Source organism: Malaclemys terrapin, chromosome 8 (genome assembly GCF_027887155.1).
Source record: "Malaclemys terrapin pileata isolate rMalTer1 chromosome 8, rMalTer1.hap1, whole genome shotgun sequence".
Taxonomy (NCBI): Eukaryota; Metazoa; Chordata; order Testudines; family Emydidae; genus Malaclemys; species Malaclemys terrapin.
In genome coordinates this window covers 66,114,792-66,129,715 of record NC_071512.1, presented here as the reverse complement: position 1 = coordinate 66,129,715, position 14,924 = coordinate 66,114,792, and the positions used below count along the sequence as shown (strand labels likewise).

Genomic DNA, 14,924 nt, shown 5'->3' with positions numbered 1-14,924 from the left:
CAGTCACATATTGGGCAGGACATTTGAAGTCATCACAGTTTGGGGAGGTGTCTGTCTCTTCAGACAGAAGCAGATTCTTGAAATCTTTATTTTTATTTTTTATCATATCAAAATTTCCAATATTTTAAACCTTACCCATCATCTATATAAAAAAAAAAATAGCAGTTCAAATTTGTCAACTCTCTTGGAGAGAAGACCAGTCTCTCTCTGAATTGCACAGAACTGGGATTATCTACTCTTGTGAATTAGCTAGGGTGCAGAAATATATTTCCCAAAAGCTGCATCAGGGTAAAATATTTTCATTCAGAGTCAAAGCTAGTCAGCCTCAGCTGAAATAATGAGAGAAGTTAACACATTGCCACTTGTTTTCATGAGCATATTGATATATGAACAGCTGAAATAGCTAAGTAGTTTCAAACTCTGCCATTTTAAGAGATAGCTCAGTGGTTTGAGCATTGGCCAGCTAAACCCAGGGTTGTGAGTTCAATCCTTGAGGAGGCCACTTAGGGATTTGTGGCAAAAATCAGTACTTGGTCCTGCTAGTGAAGGCAGGGGGCTGGACTCGATGACCTTTCAAGGTCCCTTCCAGTTCTAGGAGATAGGATATCTCCATTAATTAATTAATTAAATTAATTAAATTAAATTTTAAAGATACAGTAGAACCTCAGAGTTACGAACACCTTGAGAATGGAGGTTGTTTGTAACTCTGAAATGTTCATAACTCTGAATAAAACGTTAAGGTTGTTCTTTCAAAAGATTATAACTGAACATTGTCTTAATACAGCATTGAAACTTTACTATGCAGAAGAAATAATGTTGTTTATACATGAAACAAGCATGGAAACAGTTTTCTTACCTTGTCAAATCTATTTTTTTAAACTTTCCCTTTATTTTTTTTAGTAGTGTATGTTAAACACAGTACTGTATGCTATTTGCCTTTTTTTTTTTTTTTTTTTTTTTTCTGCTGCCTGATTTTGTACTTCCGGTTCCAAATGAGGTGTGTGTTTGGTCAGTTCATAACTCTGAGGTTCTACTGTATGCTAGATACACTTGGTACAGAACTACCATCAGTCAGTTTACTCCACTTCTTAAAAAACAGTTCAAATTTTAAAACCTTGAGTTTGATAAAATTGCTATGTGGGAGAGAGGTGATGTTTGCCATATACATTTAAAAATCTCTTTAAATAGGAAAAATTTCAAAATAAATGCTCACTTTTGCATGCTTGCCTCTGAAAATTTGCCTATTATTGATCCTTTTTTGGGTTATATCCTTTCATAAATAAATGTTAGAATTATGAAACTAGGCAGTTTAAAATCAGATGGCATAGATGTCATATTTTATGTGTATTGTATAGTCATACTTTCAGAATAGTGTGTGCTTTTTAAAAAAACAAACAAATAAATAATGGTGAGCTATTTGGAACTTGCATAATATGCCAAATGGAAGATATTGGTTATTCTGTCTCCACTTGTGGAAACAATCAACCCCTCACAACCCTCCATTAATTTATTCTTACAGACATGTCTGGTTAGACACATGGAAAACATAGGATGGGCTTTTAGATTCTGTGGAAAGATTTCTGGTGGTCAAAGATTAGATTTTAAATCCTGAAACTCCTTGGAGTAAAATCCCTGGATAAAAGGTCAGTCAGAATCAATGAAGTTGTTCTGAGGTAGATAAATTGAACACCTTACAGTTTCCTCTGGGTCTCACCTGACCCATGGATCATGAATTGTCATTCTGCAGAAGTGAAGATACAGACATGCCATTTATTTCCTTCTGCTGGTCCCCTATCTTGGTGCATTTTTCTGCACCTCCTCTTTGACATGGAATAACTTCCTATTTCCAATTCTCCAAGCAAACCATTCTTTCCTTTATCCCTCCAAAAGCCTCTTATTTTTAAACCCTGCCAACAGGAAGTGAATGCAAAATAATAATTAAGAAAAAAAAAACATTGCAAGTTAGCTCTGGCTTTCAGTGTAGCCCATCTCCTTTATGTCTGCCTTCTACAATTTAAGCTCCATGAGGCAGGGACTGTTTTTATACTTGTCTTATGCAGCTTCAAGCACTCTATAGGCACGTAGCTAATACTAATAATGTTGTTTATTTCCATGGCTTAGTAATCTTCATCTTGGATTTCTATTACAGTATTTAGTAGTGTGCTGCAAAGGCAGTAAAATCAGATGCTATTTCATCCCTTTTGAACACAGCTATTATTATTTTTAATAAAACATTCTCCATAAGATGTGGGAAAATAGATTAGAAGATAACATTGATTTGCAGACTATAACTTTAGTAATGGGCTATTCCCAAACATACAAAGACAGTAAAGGAAAACTGAATCAGGCAAAAGAGGAATTACTATAAGAACCAACAGTGAAGTAACTATAAGAATAGCAAACTAAATTACTTTAGATTTGGGACATGATGATTGTTTACATTACAAACTAAAATAATAAATGTATACCATTCCCTGCCTTGAAAACTGGAGATTCTCTTTCTTCAGCCTGGCCAGCTATTCACTTGGCTTGATCAACTGAATTTTTATGAAAAAACCTTAACTCTTCAGTCCACTCACTGGACAAGACTGGCTTCCACACCAACCCAAGACTCCATGCAAACTACCTTAACAGGTTTCCCTTTCCTCTGAGGAAAAGCTTCTAGAATCTGCATCCTGGGAGTTTTCTTTGGCAATTGACATGCAGCTAGCATAATACTCTCTGATACATATCTTTAAACTTCACAAATATATCCAAAACACGTATTGATGTTAAAAAAATACTGTGAAATACTGCAGTTATAATATGCTGCTGTACAATGTGCATCTGTGGGTTTTCATGTGATAAAATTACATGACAATATTTTGCTAATGAAATAATGTTCAGTTTTTAAAAAAAGACTTCCTCCCAAAGCTTTTAAACCAATTATAGAATTTGTAGTATTCAATTGGCAGTATTCTAGTGGTACCATTATATTTGTGATGAAATACTAAAACAGAAGAAAATGTACATAGCTTGTACATATGTAATTTATCTTGGTATTGTTTTGGGTAGTAATGGTAAGATTTACTAAACTTAAATTGTGTGCATGAAAAATGATTTTTGAAAGTTTTTTTATATTTGAAAAGAATTAATGTCCAGTCATTAGTGATGTCAGAGATAAAAGCCCACCATCTGGAAACATAATAGTTTGCTGATGCAAAGTTACTGATGTGTGTAAGGACTGGAAGGATTGGGACCACCTTTGTTATCTGATAATTACTTTGAGGTCTGAGAGTGCCGCATGCATACGGACTGCAGACTTGGGTTTGAAGATTATTCAATATTATTTATGTTCAGATATTTGTACATGTAAATGACTAATATTTGTACATGAACATGGCTTCAAAAGTCTATATGTAGAGATTATTTTGCAGAGAGACCAATATTTATTTGACATATTTTTGAATTTATAATAGTGCTTTAAAGACCCAATCTTGCATGGGGTAGTGTGTGTGGAGGGGCAGTTGTGTCAACAGAAGGCCCCAGAGACTAAATGGGGGTTCCATACAGTTATGGCAGTCTGCTCATGAACTACACAATATAGGACTGGGGTCTAAGGCAAATCTATTTTCATAAAAACAAATCACCTGAATGCATGGAACTACAACCACTAAGCACATGATGAATTACATTTATATGAATTCAGGAATGTTTAAAATGCTTTTGGTCTTAAAATATAGTTAGAAAAATCAAACAGTTTTGAGATCTTTCTTCACTTTTTGTCTGTAATGCTTGTCTGTCTTACTGTATAACCAGAAATGGCTTACCTAAGTGTTGAAATCTAAGCATTAATAGTACTCCTGAACTGGATGTTTAAAAGTATAGTTTTGTATAATAAGCACAACTTTAAGAAATGTAATTATTATGCTTCCTGGAAATACTATACTGTCATAAATAAAAAAATATGCAAGTTAGCATTTGCTCAAAATGTTTATGATGGAAGTATGAGTAAAGTTAATTTGCAATAAATATTATGGAAAACTGGAAAATAGGCAATAATTTTCTTAATATATTTGATAAAAATAATAATAATATACATATTTCTATTTTACAGTTACCTGCCATGGTTTGAGGTATACTACAAGTTGTTAAATACTCTGGCAGATTATTTGGCTAAAGAACAGGTACTTTTAGATATTTGTTTATTTCTAATAAAATATTTTACTTGAAATTAATCGTAATAATTTTAAATCCTACAAAACTGTTTCATACTGTCTGCATGTTTGAACAATGTATTTAAAATTTGCAACAAAATAAAAAAATGTATGCATTTAAATTTTGCTAAGTGGCCAGGAAGTTTGACATATCCCAATGTTATTAAAAAAAATTTGGATATGCTGCTGCAACTATTACGTGGATGTCATGTATTAACTTTAAAAAGCTGCTGAGAACATACTACAGCGAAGTGTCAGAGTCCTTCTGTAAACAAATCCTGGGCTAAGTGTGAGCAGAGTGTCAAGCCACTGGAGAACTCCATGACATGTTGATTGTTAACCAGATAGTTCCTGAGATTTGGGGTTTATCAGATAGAAACACTTTTTCTGAACTGCATTAGATTTGATGTACTACTTTACCCTTCATATTAACTAAAAACTACTTCATCATACTGTCATCTTGACTAGAAGGGGGAAACTGCTTGCAGCACTCAGTGAAGAATCATGATAGTTTAGTTTGCATATTCATGAGCAATTAGATATATTCACAGGATTGCGCAGGAAAGAAAATACTGGCATCTGTCTTTATTAAAAGTATTAAAGATCTACTTTCCTGCTTCAAGTATCTTGGTATACTAAATGTAATTTTTAAAAAAGAAAAAGGTTAGCCATATGCTGTTGGCTGCAGATGCTGAGATTGCAAGAATATATGTGCAATAATTATACCTATCGGAAACAGGTTAAAGAAAACAATAACATTTTATATATATAATAGCCCAGTTGCATTAACTTAAGTAAAACAAAATGTAATGGTCACTGAAGTCCCATTGTTAGCACATTAAATCATATTAAATTTTGTTTTGTCTTAATCTTACTATTTAATTGTAATAGGGCTTTTTATTGAGGTCATGCTTGAATGACAAGGCTCATGCAGGGCAAGGCCTGTCTTTACCTTTGGGTCTTTCCCAGTGCTTGTTGGCACTAAACAAATAAATAGTAGTTCAATGTATAGCTGACAAAGCTGCAACTTTATTATAGTATATGTTAAAGAACTCTACGCTTTAGTGGGCCATAAGTTCTTTCTGGCACTGTACAAAGTGGAAGTATTTGATTTGGTATGCAGCCTCGTCCCCCGTCTCTTGGACTAATGAATCTATCAGAGAGCTCCTTGTTGTCTCCCTGACCCAGTCAAAGATCTAAACCTAAGGCCTTATTTGCTAATACCTGAGTAACTCCACCCATCTTTGCATAGAGAGATGACAGCCCTCTTCAGACAAATTGGATAAGTTTATATGAAAGTTAAATGTACAATTCTGCTGACATGTTGACCCTTTCTCCACATTTAGCTTGAGCTCATTAGCCGAACTATTTTATAATATTTCAAGCTGTTGTGCTTTGCCTGTTCAATTTAGGACCGAATTTATGAATATAAAAATCATGATCTAGGTTCCATTATCATTCCTAAATACAATTCCATTTTGGAAACCAGGTTGTGACACCCTAAACAGATCCAGTAACAAAAAACACATTTGAGTTGTGTTTCCACAGCAGCTTTATATGACATCTGTATGCATTCACATGTACTGCTCTGCCTAATTATGTTTGCGTTAATGCATTTTGGGAAATTCAGAGGTGCTATCCCATAGTCTCAGTAGGGGTTAAAGTGCCTGTAGGACATATACATTGAGTGCAACAAGCAATCCAAAGGGAAATGCATCCTGTGATGTCCTATTATATATAGAGGTAGGAGGAAAGAAGACCCAGTCAGCTCAGTAACACAAATGTGATTAGGGAGTCTTGTCTTTGAAGCAACATAAGTATAATGACCTGGTCAGGTCACAGAAAGACAACCATGTGGCAGCCTAGGCACATTAACTGCCATGGTTGTTAAACTTGTGCTAACCATGTTGTGTACAGATCCAAGCCATATGTAGAGTACACCATATCTTTGCTTGATTATAAATTCAGTTAAATGTTGTACAGAGAGGTCCCAAGGCTAATACAATTTTAGAAAGGTGTTGTCAGGCCAGATAAACTGCGTTAGTACCATTTTTAGCATGAGCCGTTTTGAAGGGGTTCAAGTAACATGGTTAAATTACATGTGCATATCAGGAAGTGTTGAGAAAGAAAATAAATGTTAAAGAAACTGACTTTAGAACTTGCAAGAAATGCCCATTCTCTGAGCCATAAAAGTAGTTGTGCTTGTACTTTAATATATGGCAGTTGCACTATGAGATGAAGTTATCTGTGATTGAATGAAAAGATATTTGTTAAAATGGAATATGTATTATTTGTATATGATTATTAAGTACTTTTTTTTTTAATATTTCCTGTAGGAAAATGACTTGAATGATATGTTAAAATCACTGTATAGCCACCCTGTGCCAAAGGCAAACACTCCTGTCAGTTTAAACGTGGTAGGTATCCTGTGTAATATCTCTTTATTGTAAAAATTTACACAGTTTCTTGTGGTCAAAAAACCCAGACAAAACCTGGGTATTGGTGCTAAATTATGAAAATCTCATCATATTGCCTCCTATTGTTAAATGGTTTGCCATACTGTATTCACTTACCATGTAAAAAGTGTGTGTGTGTCTGTCTGTCTATGCAGACTCCAATCCTAACCTAGCAGAAATTGAGGTTTGCTGCATGGGTAAGAGGGCAAGCTACCATACCAACTGGCAATGCTACTCCCTATCTTGTTCGTTGCCTGCTGTCTCAGATGAGTATCTTTAGTTACTCCTGCTGTGGATCAAGATCTGTGCCATGGCTTCTGAACACCTGAGTAGGGAAGGGTATGTCATATGTCAGTCTGAGCTTGGCTTTTCTACTGCCTGTCTGCAGTTGCCCCCTTTTCCCACTTGTGCTTGATCATGCCAGGCTGGAATGCAGAAAAGAAAAGGAGGGTTTTACTGAACTGTGTAAAGATTTCTGCAGGTCCAGGCCAATGAACTTGCACACAAGTAAAGTGATGTGGGAATGTGTCCTGAAATTGTAGCGGATTATGGCTCCCACAGGAACAGCAAAGTTGCACTCATCACTTACTGCTATCATATTGGTTTTGCTTTTCAAAGAGTACAACTCCCTGAGATAGGGTGACCAGATGTCCTGATTTTATAGAGACAGTTGGGATATTTGGGGCTTTGTCTTATATAGGCGCCTATTACACCTCACTCCACCCGATTTTTCACACTCGCTGTCTGGTCACCCTACCCAGAGGTCACCTTTCATAGTTAATATTTTTCTGGGTGAAATGGTGTTTTTTGCTAAAATATATACTGGTTGGGTAGAAAAATAAAGCAGCATGCCAAATGTGAGCAAGTTAATGTTATATGAGAACCACAACTTTTGCAGTTCTTGACCTTTTTTTGTATTTTGAATTTGTAACATTAATGAAGCATTAGGTTGTATGTTTTTGGCATATAATATATAGCATTTCAGATGTGTGTTTAGAATTGTATAACACAGTCATAGAACTTCCCCAAAATACCTACACCATATCTTTTAGAAAAACATCCAATCTTGATTTAAAAATTATCGGTGATGGACAGTCTACCATGACTCTTGGTATGTTGTTCCAGTGGTTAATTACTCTCACTGTTAAAAATTTACACCTTTTTTCCAGTCTGAATTTGTTTGGCTTTGGCTTCCAGCAATTGGGTTGTGTTATATCTTTCTCTGCTAGATTGTATAGTCCATTATTAAATCTTTGTTCCTCATGTAGATACTTGTAGACTGTAATAAAGTCACCCCTTAACCTTCTATTTGTTAAGCTAACTAGATTGAGCTCCTCGAGTCTACCCCATAAGGCATGTTTTCTAATCCTTTAATCATTCTTGTGGCTCTTCTCTGAACCCTGTCCAATTTATCTGCGTCCTTCTTGAATTGTGGACACCAAAACTGGACACTGTGTTCCAGCAACAGTCACACCAGTGCCAAATACAGAGGTAAAATAACCCCTCTACTCCGACATGAGATTCCCCTGTTCCATCCAAGGATCGTATTAGCCTTTTTGGCCACACTGGCAGCTCATATTCAGCTGATTATTGACCATGACTCCCAATCTTTTTCAGAGTCATTTCTTTCCAGGGTAGAGTCCCCTGTCTTGTAAGTGTACATTCTTAATTCCTAGATGTATACATTTACATTTAGTGGTATTAAAATGCATATTGTTTGCTTGCATCCAGCTGACAAAGTGATCCAGATTGCTCTATGTTATTGACCTATCCTCTTCATTATTTACCACTCCCACAAATTTCGTGTCATCTGTAAACTTTATCAGTGATGATTTTATGCATTCTTCCAGATCATTAATAAAAACATTAAATAGCATCGGGTCAAGAATTGATCCTGTGGGTCCTGACTAGAAACACTTCTGTTTGGTGATGATTTAGTGTTCGCAATTACATTTGTGACCTATCAGTAGCCAGCTTTTAATCCATTTAATGTGTGCCATGTTAATTTTATATCTAATTTTTTCATCAAAATGTCATGTGATACCAAGTCAAAAGCCTTACAGAAGTCTAAATATATTACATCAACACTATTACCTTTATCAACCAAACTTGTAATCTCATCCCAAAAAAATCAAGTTACTTTGACACTATCTTTTTTCCCATATAACTGTGTTGATTTGCATTAATTGCATTACCCTTCTTTAATTCTTTATTAATTGAGACCCATATCGGCTGATCCATTATTTTGCCCAGGATTGATGTCAGACTGATAGGCCTATAAATACCTGGGGCATCCTTTTTACCCTTTTTAAAAATTGGCACAACATTAGCTTTCTTTCAGTCTTCTGGAACTTTCCCAGTGTTCCAAGTTTTATTAAAGATAAACATTAACAGTCCAGTAAGCTCCTCAGCCAGCTCTTTTAAAACTCTTGGATGGAAGGTATTTGGACCTGCTGATTTAGAAATGTCTAATTTTAGTAGCTGCTGTTTAACATTCTCCTGAGATATTAGTGGAATGGAAAGATAGTTGTTGTATGATATGACTGCATAATCTGTTTTTTCCCAACTACCAGAATAGAAATATGTATTGAATACTTCTGTCTTTTCTGCATTATTATTGATAGTTCGACTATTTACATGTACTAATGAACTGATTCTGTTATTAGGATTCTTTTTGTTCCTGTTGCACTTGAAAAAAGTTGTCCTTTACTCTACTGGCCATAGATTTCACCTTGTGGCCCTTTGCTTCCCTTATCAATTTTCTACAGTTCCTATCTTCTGATTTATATTCATTTTCTAAAAGGACATCCTGTCTTGATTTAAAGTCATTGAGAGATGGAGAATCTACCATTTAGTATTTGTGCCAAATAGTATTTGTTGACAATTTGTGCCAAATTTCTAATTTGAATTTGTCTGGCTTGAGCTTCCAGCCATGTGTTCTTGTTATACCTTTCTCTGATCTATTGAAGTCATTTAGTATCTAGTATTTCTGCCCATGAAGGTACTTATATACTGTAATCAAATCACCTCTCACTCTTCTTTTTTTCTAAACTAAACAGATTGAGCTCTTTGTCTTTCACTATAAGGCATTTTATCTATCCTCAAATAATTTTTATGGCTCTCAAATTTTCAAGTTATTTTAAAGAAAACATATATCATTTAATACTACATCTCAGCACTTTTTGCAAGAGTATTGTAGTATTGTATTGCAAGAGTATTGCAATTTACATTCTTCCTATTTAAAATTTCTACTCTAGTCACAGTTGGATATAGCAAGCTTCTTCACCTGTCTTACCTCTTGAGAATTGCTACTATTCTCTTTTACAGTTGTTGCATTTCATCTTAGAGAGATTGCCTGGGTTAAAATGGGGTCCAGGCTACTTTAAAGGGGTGGGGCTTTATCTGGCCAGCAGCAAGAAAGGGGTCGTGGCTTCTCTAACGGTTCCCCATTTCCTTGGGTTAAGAGGATGGAGGGAAGAAGTGGGATTAGCTAAACTGTGGGCTGACTGGAAGGGAAGCTATTCCTTTGGCCATCATCCCCTGGCCATCATCCCCTGCGTGTCTGGGGGAAGGAGAGAGTACTGTGCTAAACAATTTTTGCTTTGGAATCCGTTTAGATGAAGGGATCTTATATAAATGGAGACCCAATGCCAAGTGCTGGGCTGCAAATAGAGACAGGAAGTAGTGTGGGACCAAATTTTAGGACCTTTAACAAATAAACAAATGGACTAAATCATCAAACTGAGTGAGAAGTCTTTGCTGAACCTGATCTAGACCCATGTGCACTGGTAACTGGCACAGTTGCAGGAATCCAGAATCTGTTTTAGTCTGCAGTCTGGCTTAAATTTTTATGTTTGTTTGTTGTGTCCCCTTTTCCCATATTTAAGTGGCAAGGTCTTAAACTGTGGATGCTAATAGATTTAAAATTAAGTTATATTCTGAATAATGACTGTAAAAATGGCACTATGGAATTCCATGTTTACTGTCCCTGAGTGGGTCTAGATCAAATTTCTTGGTGCAGAGGTAAAAGGATGCTGACAGTTGGAAAAAATACCACAAACTCATTCTGGGATCTGGAAGCCAAGCTGTGTTCTTTCAGTCTCACACATCAGCACTGGTAAAAAATACATTCTTCAAATGGAACTTACCATATTAAAGCATTCTGTCGGTGATATGTGAGCCAGAATGGAATCCAGGTCACACACTCTCAGGCTCTGTTTACAATGCCCTGCAGCCCAGACTACTGAGGTGTCAACTACATGCAAACTGCCCCACTTGGATGATACTGGTGCAAACTAAAAAGTACCTAGTTTGTGCTGTAGTGTTTTGGAAGCACTACATTACTGTGAAGTAAACATCTTTTAGTTTGCACTAGCAGCATCCACACAGGGCAGTTAGCGTGTCCCTCTTTGGTGAGCTCTGCAGTTCACAGCCCTGTAGTTCACTGTGGTGCCGTGTAGACAAGCCCTTTGATGTTTGGCCTTGTATAGCTAACAGGAATAAAACGTAATAATGGTTCACCTTTGTCAGAAATGTCAGCCAGTTGTGGTCTGAATATACACAGGTAACAGATCTGATGAGTGAGTCACTCTTTTGACTATTACCACAATTCAAGCCTGTCCATTCCCCTGATTACATGTACATTGAGTGTGTGGGTCATAAAGCTGCACCGTTAGATAGAACTTTATTGAGAGGTGGTTGAAAGTTATGGACTCTTACTAATACCTATATTTCAACTGCACTGTGATGCTTTTATATCACAGTGTGACTGCTTTGATGCCAAGGAGGTGAAATCAGAACTATCCAACCTAGGAAATTTGTTTGAATATATGGAACCAAGGTCTGGGTGATGTCATCATTAATTGTTAAAAAATTAAAGTCTAACTCCTAGGTAAACACAAATACAGCACACAATGTAATGAGATTTTCTACTCTATCAACCAACAAAAATACAAAAAAAACCCCAATCTTTAACTTTGCTTAATCACCCTGCAAATACATTTTATGCCCTGCCATTTTATACATGGCTATTATGCATTCTCTGTTGATCTGTTATAGTATTTTAGTTTATTATATACAACAAATGAGTCTTGCATTGTTATGTAGAAGGTCAGAACCTGAAATTCTACTGATTAAGTCATTTGACATTTTCATTCTTCTCAAAAGATTATCGCATATTGAAATCTTTGCCCCAGTTACTTTTATAGTTAAAATATTATGAATCAGATTTAATCTTTTGGTTTAAAAAACAAAATGTTCAATTTTTCTCTCATGTTGCATAAGAATCAAGAGATGTTTTTTGCCAGTGAGCAAGTTCTGAAAAATCAGCCGTACCTAGTATCGGTGAGTTTAAAAGAACTGGCTACCTAAATCCTACCGATGAAAGAAATAATTACTTACCAGATGATTTCTCTGTTGATTTCAGGCTGTTCATATATGGTCTTTTGGAAAATGATTATTCTGTGGCTTTCTAGTCTAAAAACCCAATCTTTATTAATATATTTCTGTTTATACTGACCTTATTTCAAAACTGCAGTATGTGTGAATTATAATCCGACTGCAAAAACAAAACAAAATTTAAAATGGAGATGATGGAATAAATACCCTACATTTATTCACACTTCCACTTTTTAAATAGCAGAAGCATGATAGTGGCCAGCACTTGTTAATTTCATACCTATTAAAGATCTTATGTGTCTTCCTAAGAGACCTCAGAATAGGTTGCAGTACTCCAAGCTATATTATTTCCACTGGAAATACAGTAGAACCTCAGAGTTACCAACACCTCGGGAATGGCGGTTGTTCATAACTCTGAACAAAACGTTATGGTGGTTCTTTCAAAAGTTTACAACTGAACATTGGCTTAATACAGCTTTGAAACTTTACTATGCAGAAGAAATTATGCTGTTTAAAAATGAAACAAGCATGGAAACAGTTTCCTTACCTTGTCAAATCTATTTTTTTAAACTTTCCCTTTATTTTTTTTAGTAGTGTACATTTAACACAGTACAGTACGCTATTTGCCTTTTTTTTGTTGTTTTTTGTTTGTTTTTATTTCTGCTGCCTGATTTTGTACTTCCGGTTCCAGATGAGTGTGGTTGACTGGTCAGTTCATAAGTCTGGTGTCCATAACTCTGAGGTTCTACTGTAGCTGATTATGGCTCTGGTGTCTGGCAGTAGTGGGTGATGGCTTCCCATAGCACATCTCTGCTGTTCTGCTCATTGAATTGATTATTTCTCTGTTAACATTATGAGCAGTTAGAAAATCATTGATTGTTTCACTTCTAAATTACTACTGAATAATACTCTGTAGCCTTAAATACTCTGTGTTTGTGGGCAGTGGGGGAGGAGAAGAGAATTAAAAGTTTGGTATAAACAGAAAACAGAGGACTTTTCCATTGATCTGGGTGTATTCTTGGTCTTTGCAAATGGAAAAATAATTTTCTTTGTCTTTCATTACTATATTAATGCACATCTGTATCTTGGTTTATTTATTGTGCACAGGGCACAGTGTCATGTAATGCATTCTTTTTGTATAGCTAGTGTGTGGACTTTTTAGCTAGTGCCAAATAAGCTAATTATTGTTAAGGGGAAAATGTTCTTTAAGTCCATCAATCTGGTGCAGTAAGATCTTCCTACGTGCGTATAGTAAATAGCAATAATAAATTACATTTGCTGATTAAACACAAGCTACATTAAAATTTTTATATACTTTTATATATTTCATCATGTTCTAGTTAATCTTTTTAAAGTTTGACTAGAAATACATTTTATTTTTATATTGGTTGTTCAAATATCTAGATCTAGATATAGATATAAACAGAGGCAGTTATTTTAAATTGTAGAGTATATGTTCACTAAGAAAATGGGATAAATAAAGTTTTTTCTCCTACAAGATTTAGGCTAGGATACTAATGATATGTTAAACTTATTAAACCAAATTCATTCCTTGTTTAAGTATTGAAGTCACTGGATTAATATAAATTAGTGAATTATAGCTGTACTGAGTTTGATCTGGTCTGTATTTACATCCTGAATGTTGCTCAACCTTTAAATATATAAAGTTGTATAAGGTTGTTAATATTTGTCATAGATTAATGTGGAAAGTCAAGTAGTCTTATCCTAATTTCTGTTTAAAGATTGTTGTGAAATTGAGGGGAACTGTACCTGCAGTAACAGTCTCTCTGTCCTAATGAATTTATTTTCTTAGGTGAATGATTTTTCCTCTTCCAGTCTAAATTTAGATTTTGTTCTCTTGTAAATTTTTGTGGGGGGAAACCTATTTGTCAGAAACTCTTAATCGTTAGTCCCAAATTGAATCTGCTGTTTCTTACGCTCAGTCTTGACACAGTAATTAAAATTTGCATAATTTCAATATGACTCTAAAGCAATGGCATGTTGATTTTTGATCTGCTGAATCTTTGGTGTTCTGGTCTGCTTTATTTTATAATATATACACACACAATTTGTATTCTTGGTCTCTTTCTGCACAAAATATTAATTTTGTTTTCCCCCCCATTAATTAGCATTCGTACTTCATTACTCCTGATCTAACTGGATTGCCAACAATCCCAGAAAGTGTAAGTATGGTTTTTTTTTTAAATATCTAACCAGCAGTGTTAACCTTGTTTGATGGGTGTGGCTGAATTAAATTTGTAGTTATGGTCTATGGCTGGGCCTACAAAGTTAGAGCCATATACTGCTTTCCACAGAAGATCTCATACTGGTGTCAATCAGAGGTTTTTACAAAGAATGAGGGGAGAATCCAGCCTTTGTCTAATAACAGAATCTTTAGTTAGTGAAAGAACTGCTGCATTGAGTGTCATCCAGTGATAAAGAATTATACAAGGTATTTTTATGACTACCACTATTTCTGTACGTTGTTTGAACATTTGCACATTCAGTTACCCAATTTGTGTGTGCATTTATGGTAATTATATATACAAATCATGCCTGCCACTTATGCACCTGAGTTATTTGAATATCTGGCCCCCCAAAATTGCATAATTAAATGCCAGAATTAACATCCCATTGAGATGAATGGAAACAATTTATTTTTCTGAGTGGTGTTGTTTCAAGCTACCTAAGACACACGTGTTCACATTTGGAAGGTCATCTTGACAGCTCTAATGGTTAAAAGATTTTTCTTTGTTTAAATGAAGGTTTGCATTCTACAGAATTCAAATATGTGATGGAGGCCAGATAAATACTGTAAATGTAGTGTCTGTGATCTTCAAGTGTGTGCTTGACTGCATGTTTAATAACTAGCCAT

General features: G+C 35.2%; 1 protein-coding gene across 3 annotated transcripts in view; it reads left to right on the top strand.

The window, feature by feature from the left end:
- The window catches only part of DENND1B (DENN domain containing 1B), a 253,889-nt gene that overhangs the window by 120,173 nt on the left and 118,792 nt on the right, over positions 1-14,924 (top strand). For 2 of the 3 annotated variants that reach the window (XM_054037262.1, XM_054037263.1), the window contains exons 6-9: positions 4,097-4,166; positions 6,533-6,613; positions 11,936-11,995; positions 14,179-14,232. In XM_054037262.1, the coding sequence (XP_053893237.1) occupies positions 4,097-4,166; positions 6,533-6,613; positions 11,936-11,995; positions 14,179-14,232 (265 nt within the window). The remainder of the gene's footprint in view (positions 1-4,096; positions 4,167-6,532; positions 6,614-11,935; positions 11,996-14,178; positions 14,233-14,924) is intronic. The other variant, XM_054037265.1, reaches the window with a different exon arrangement.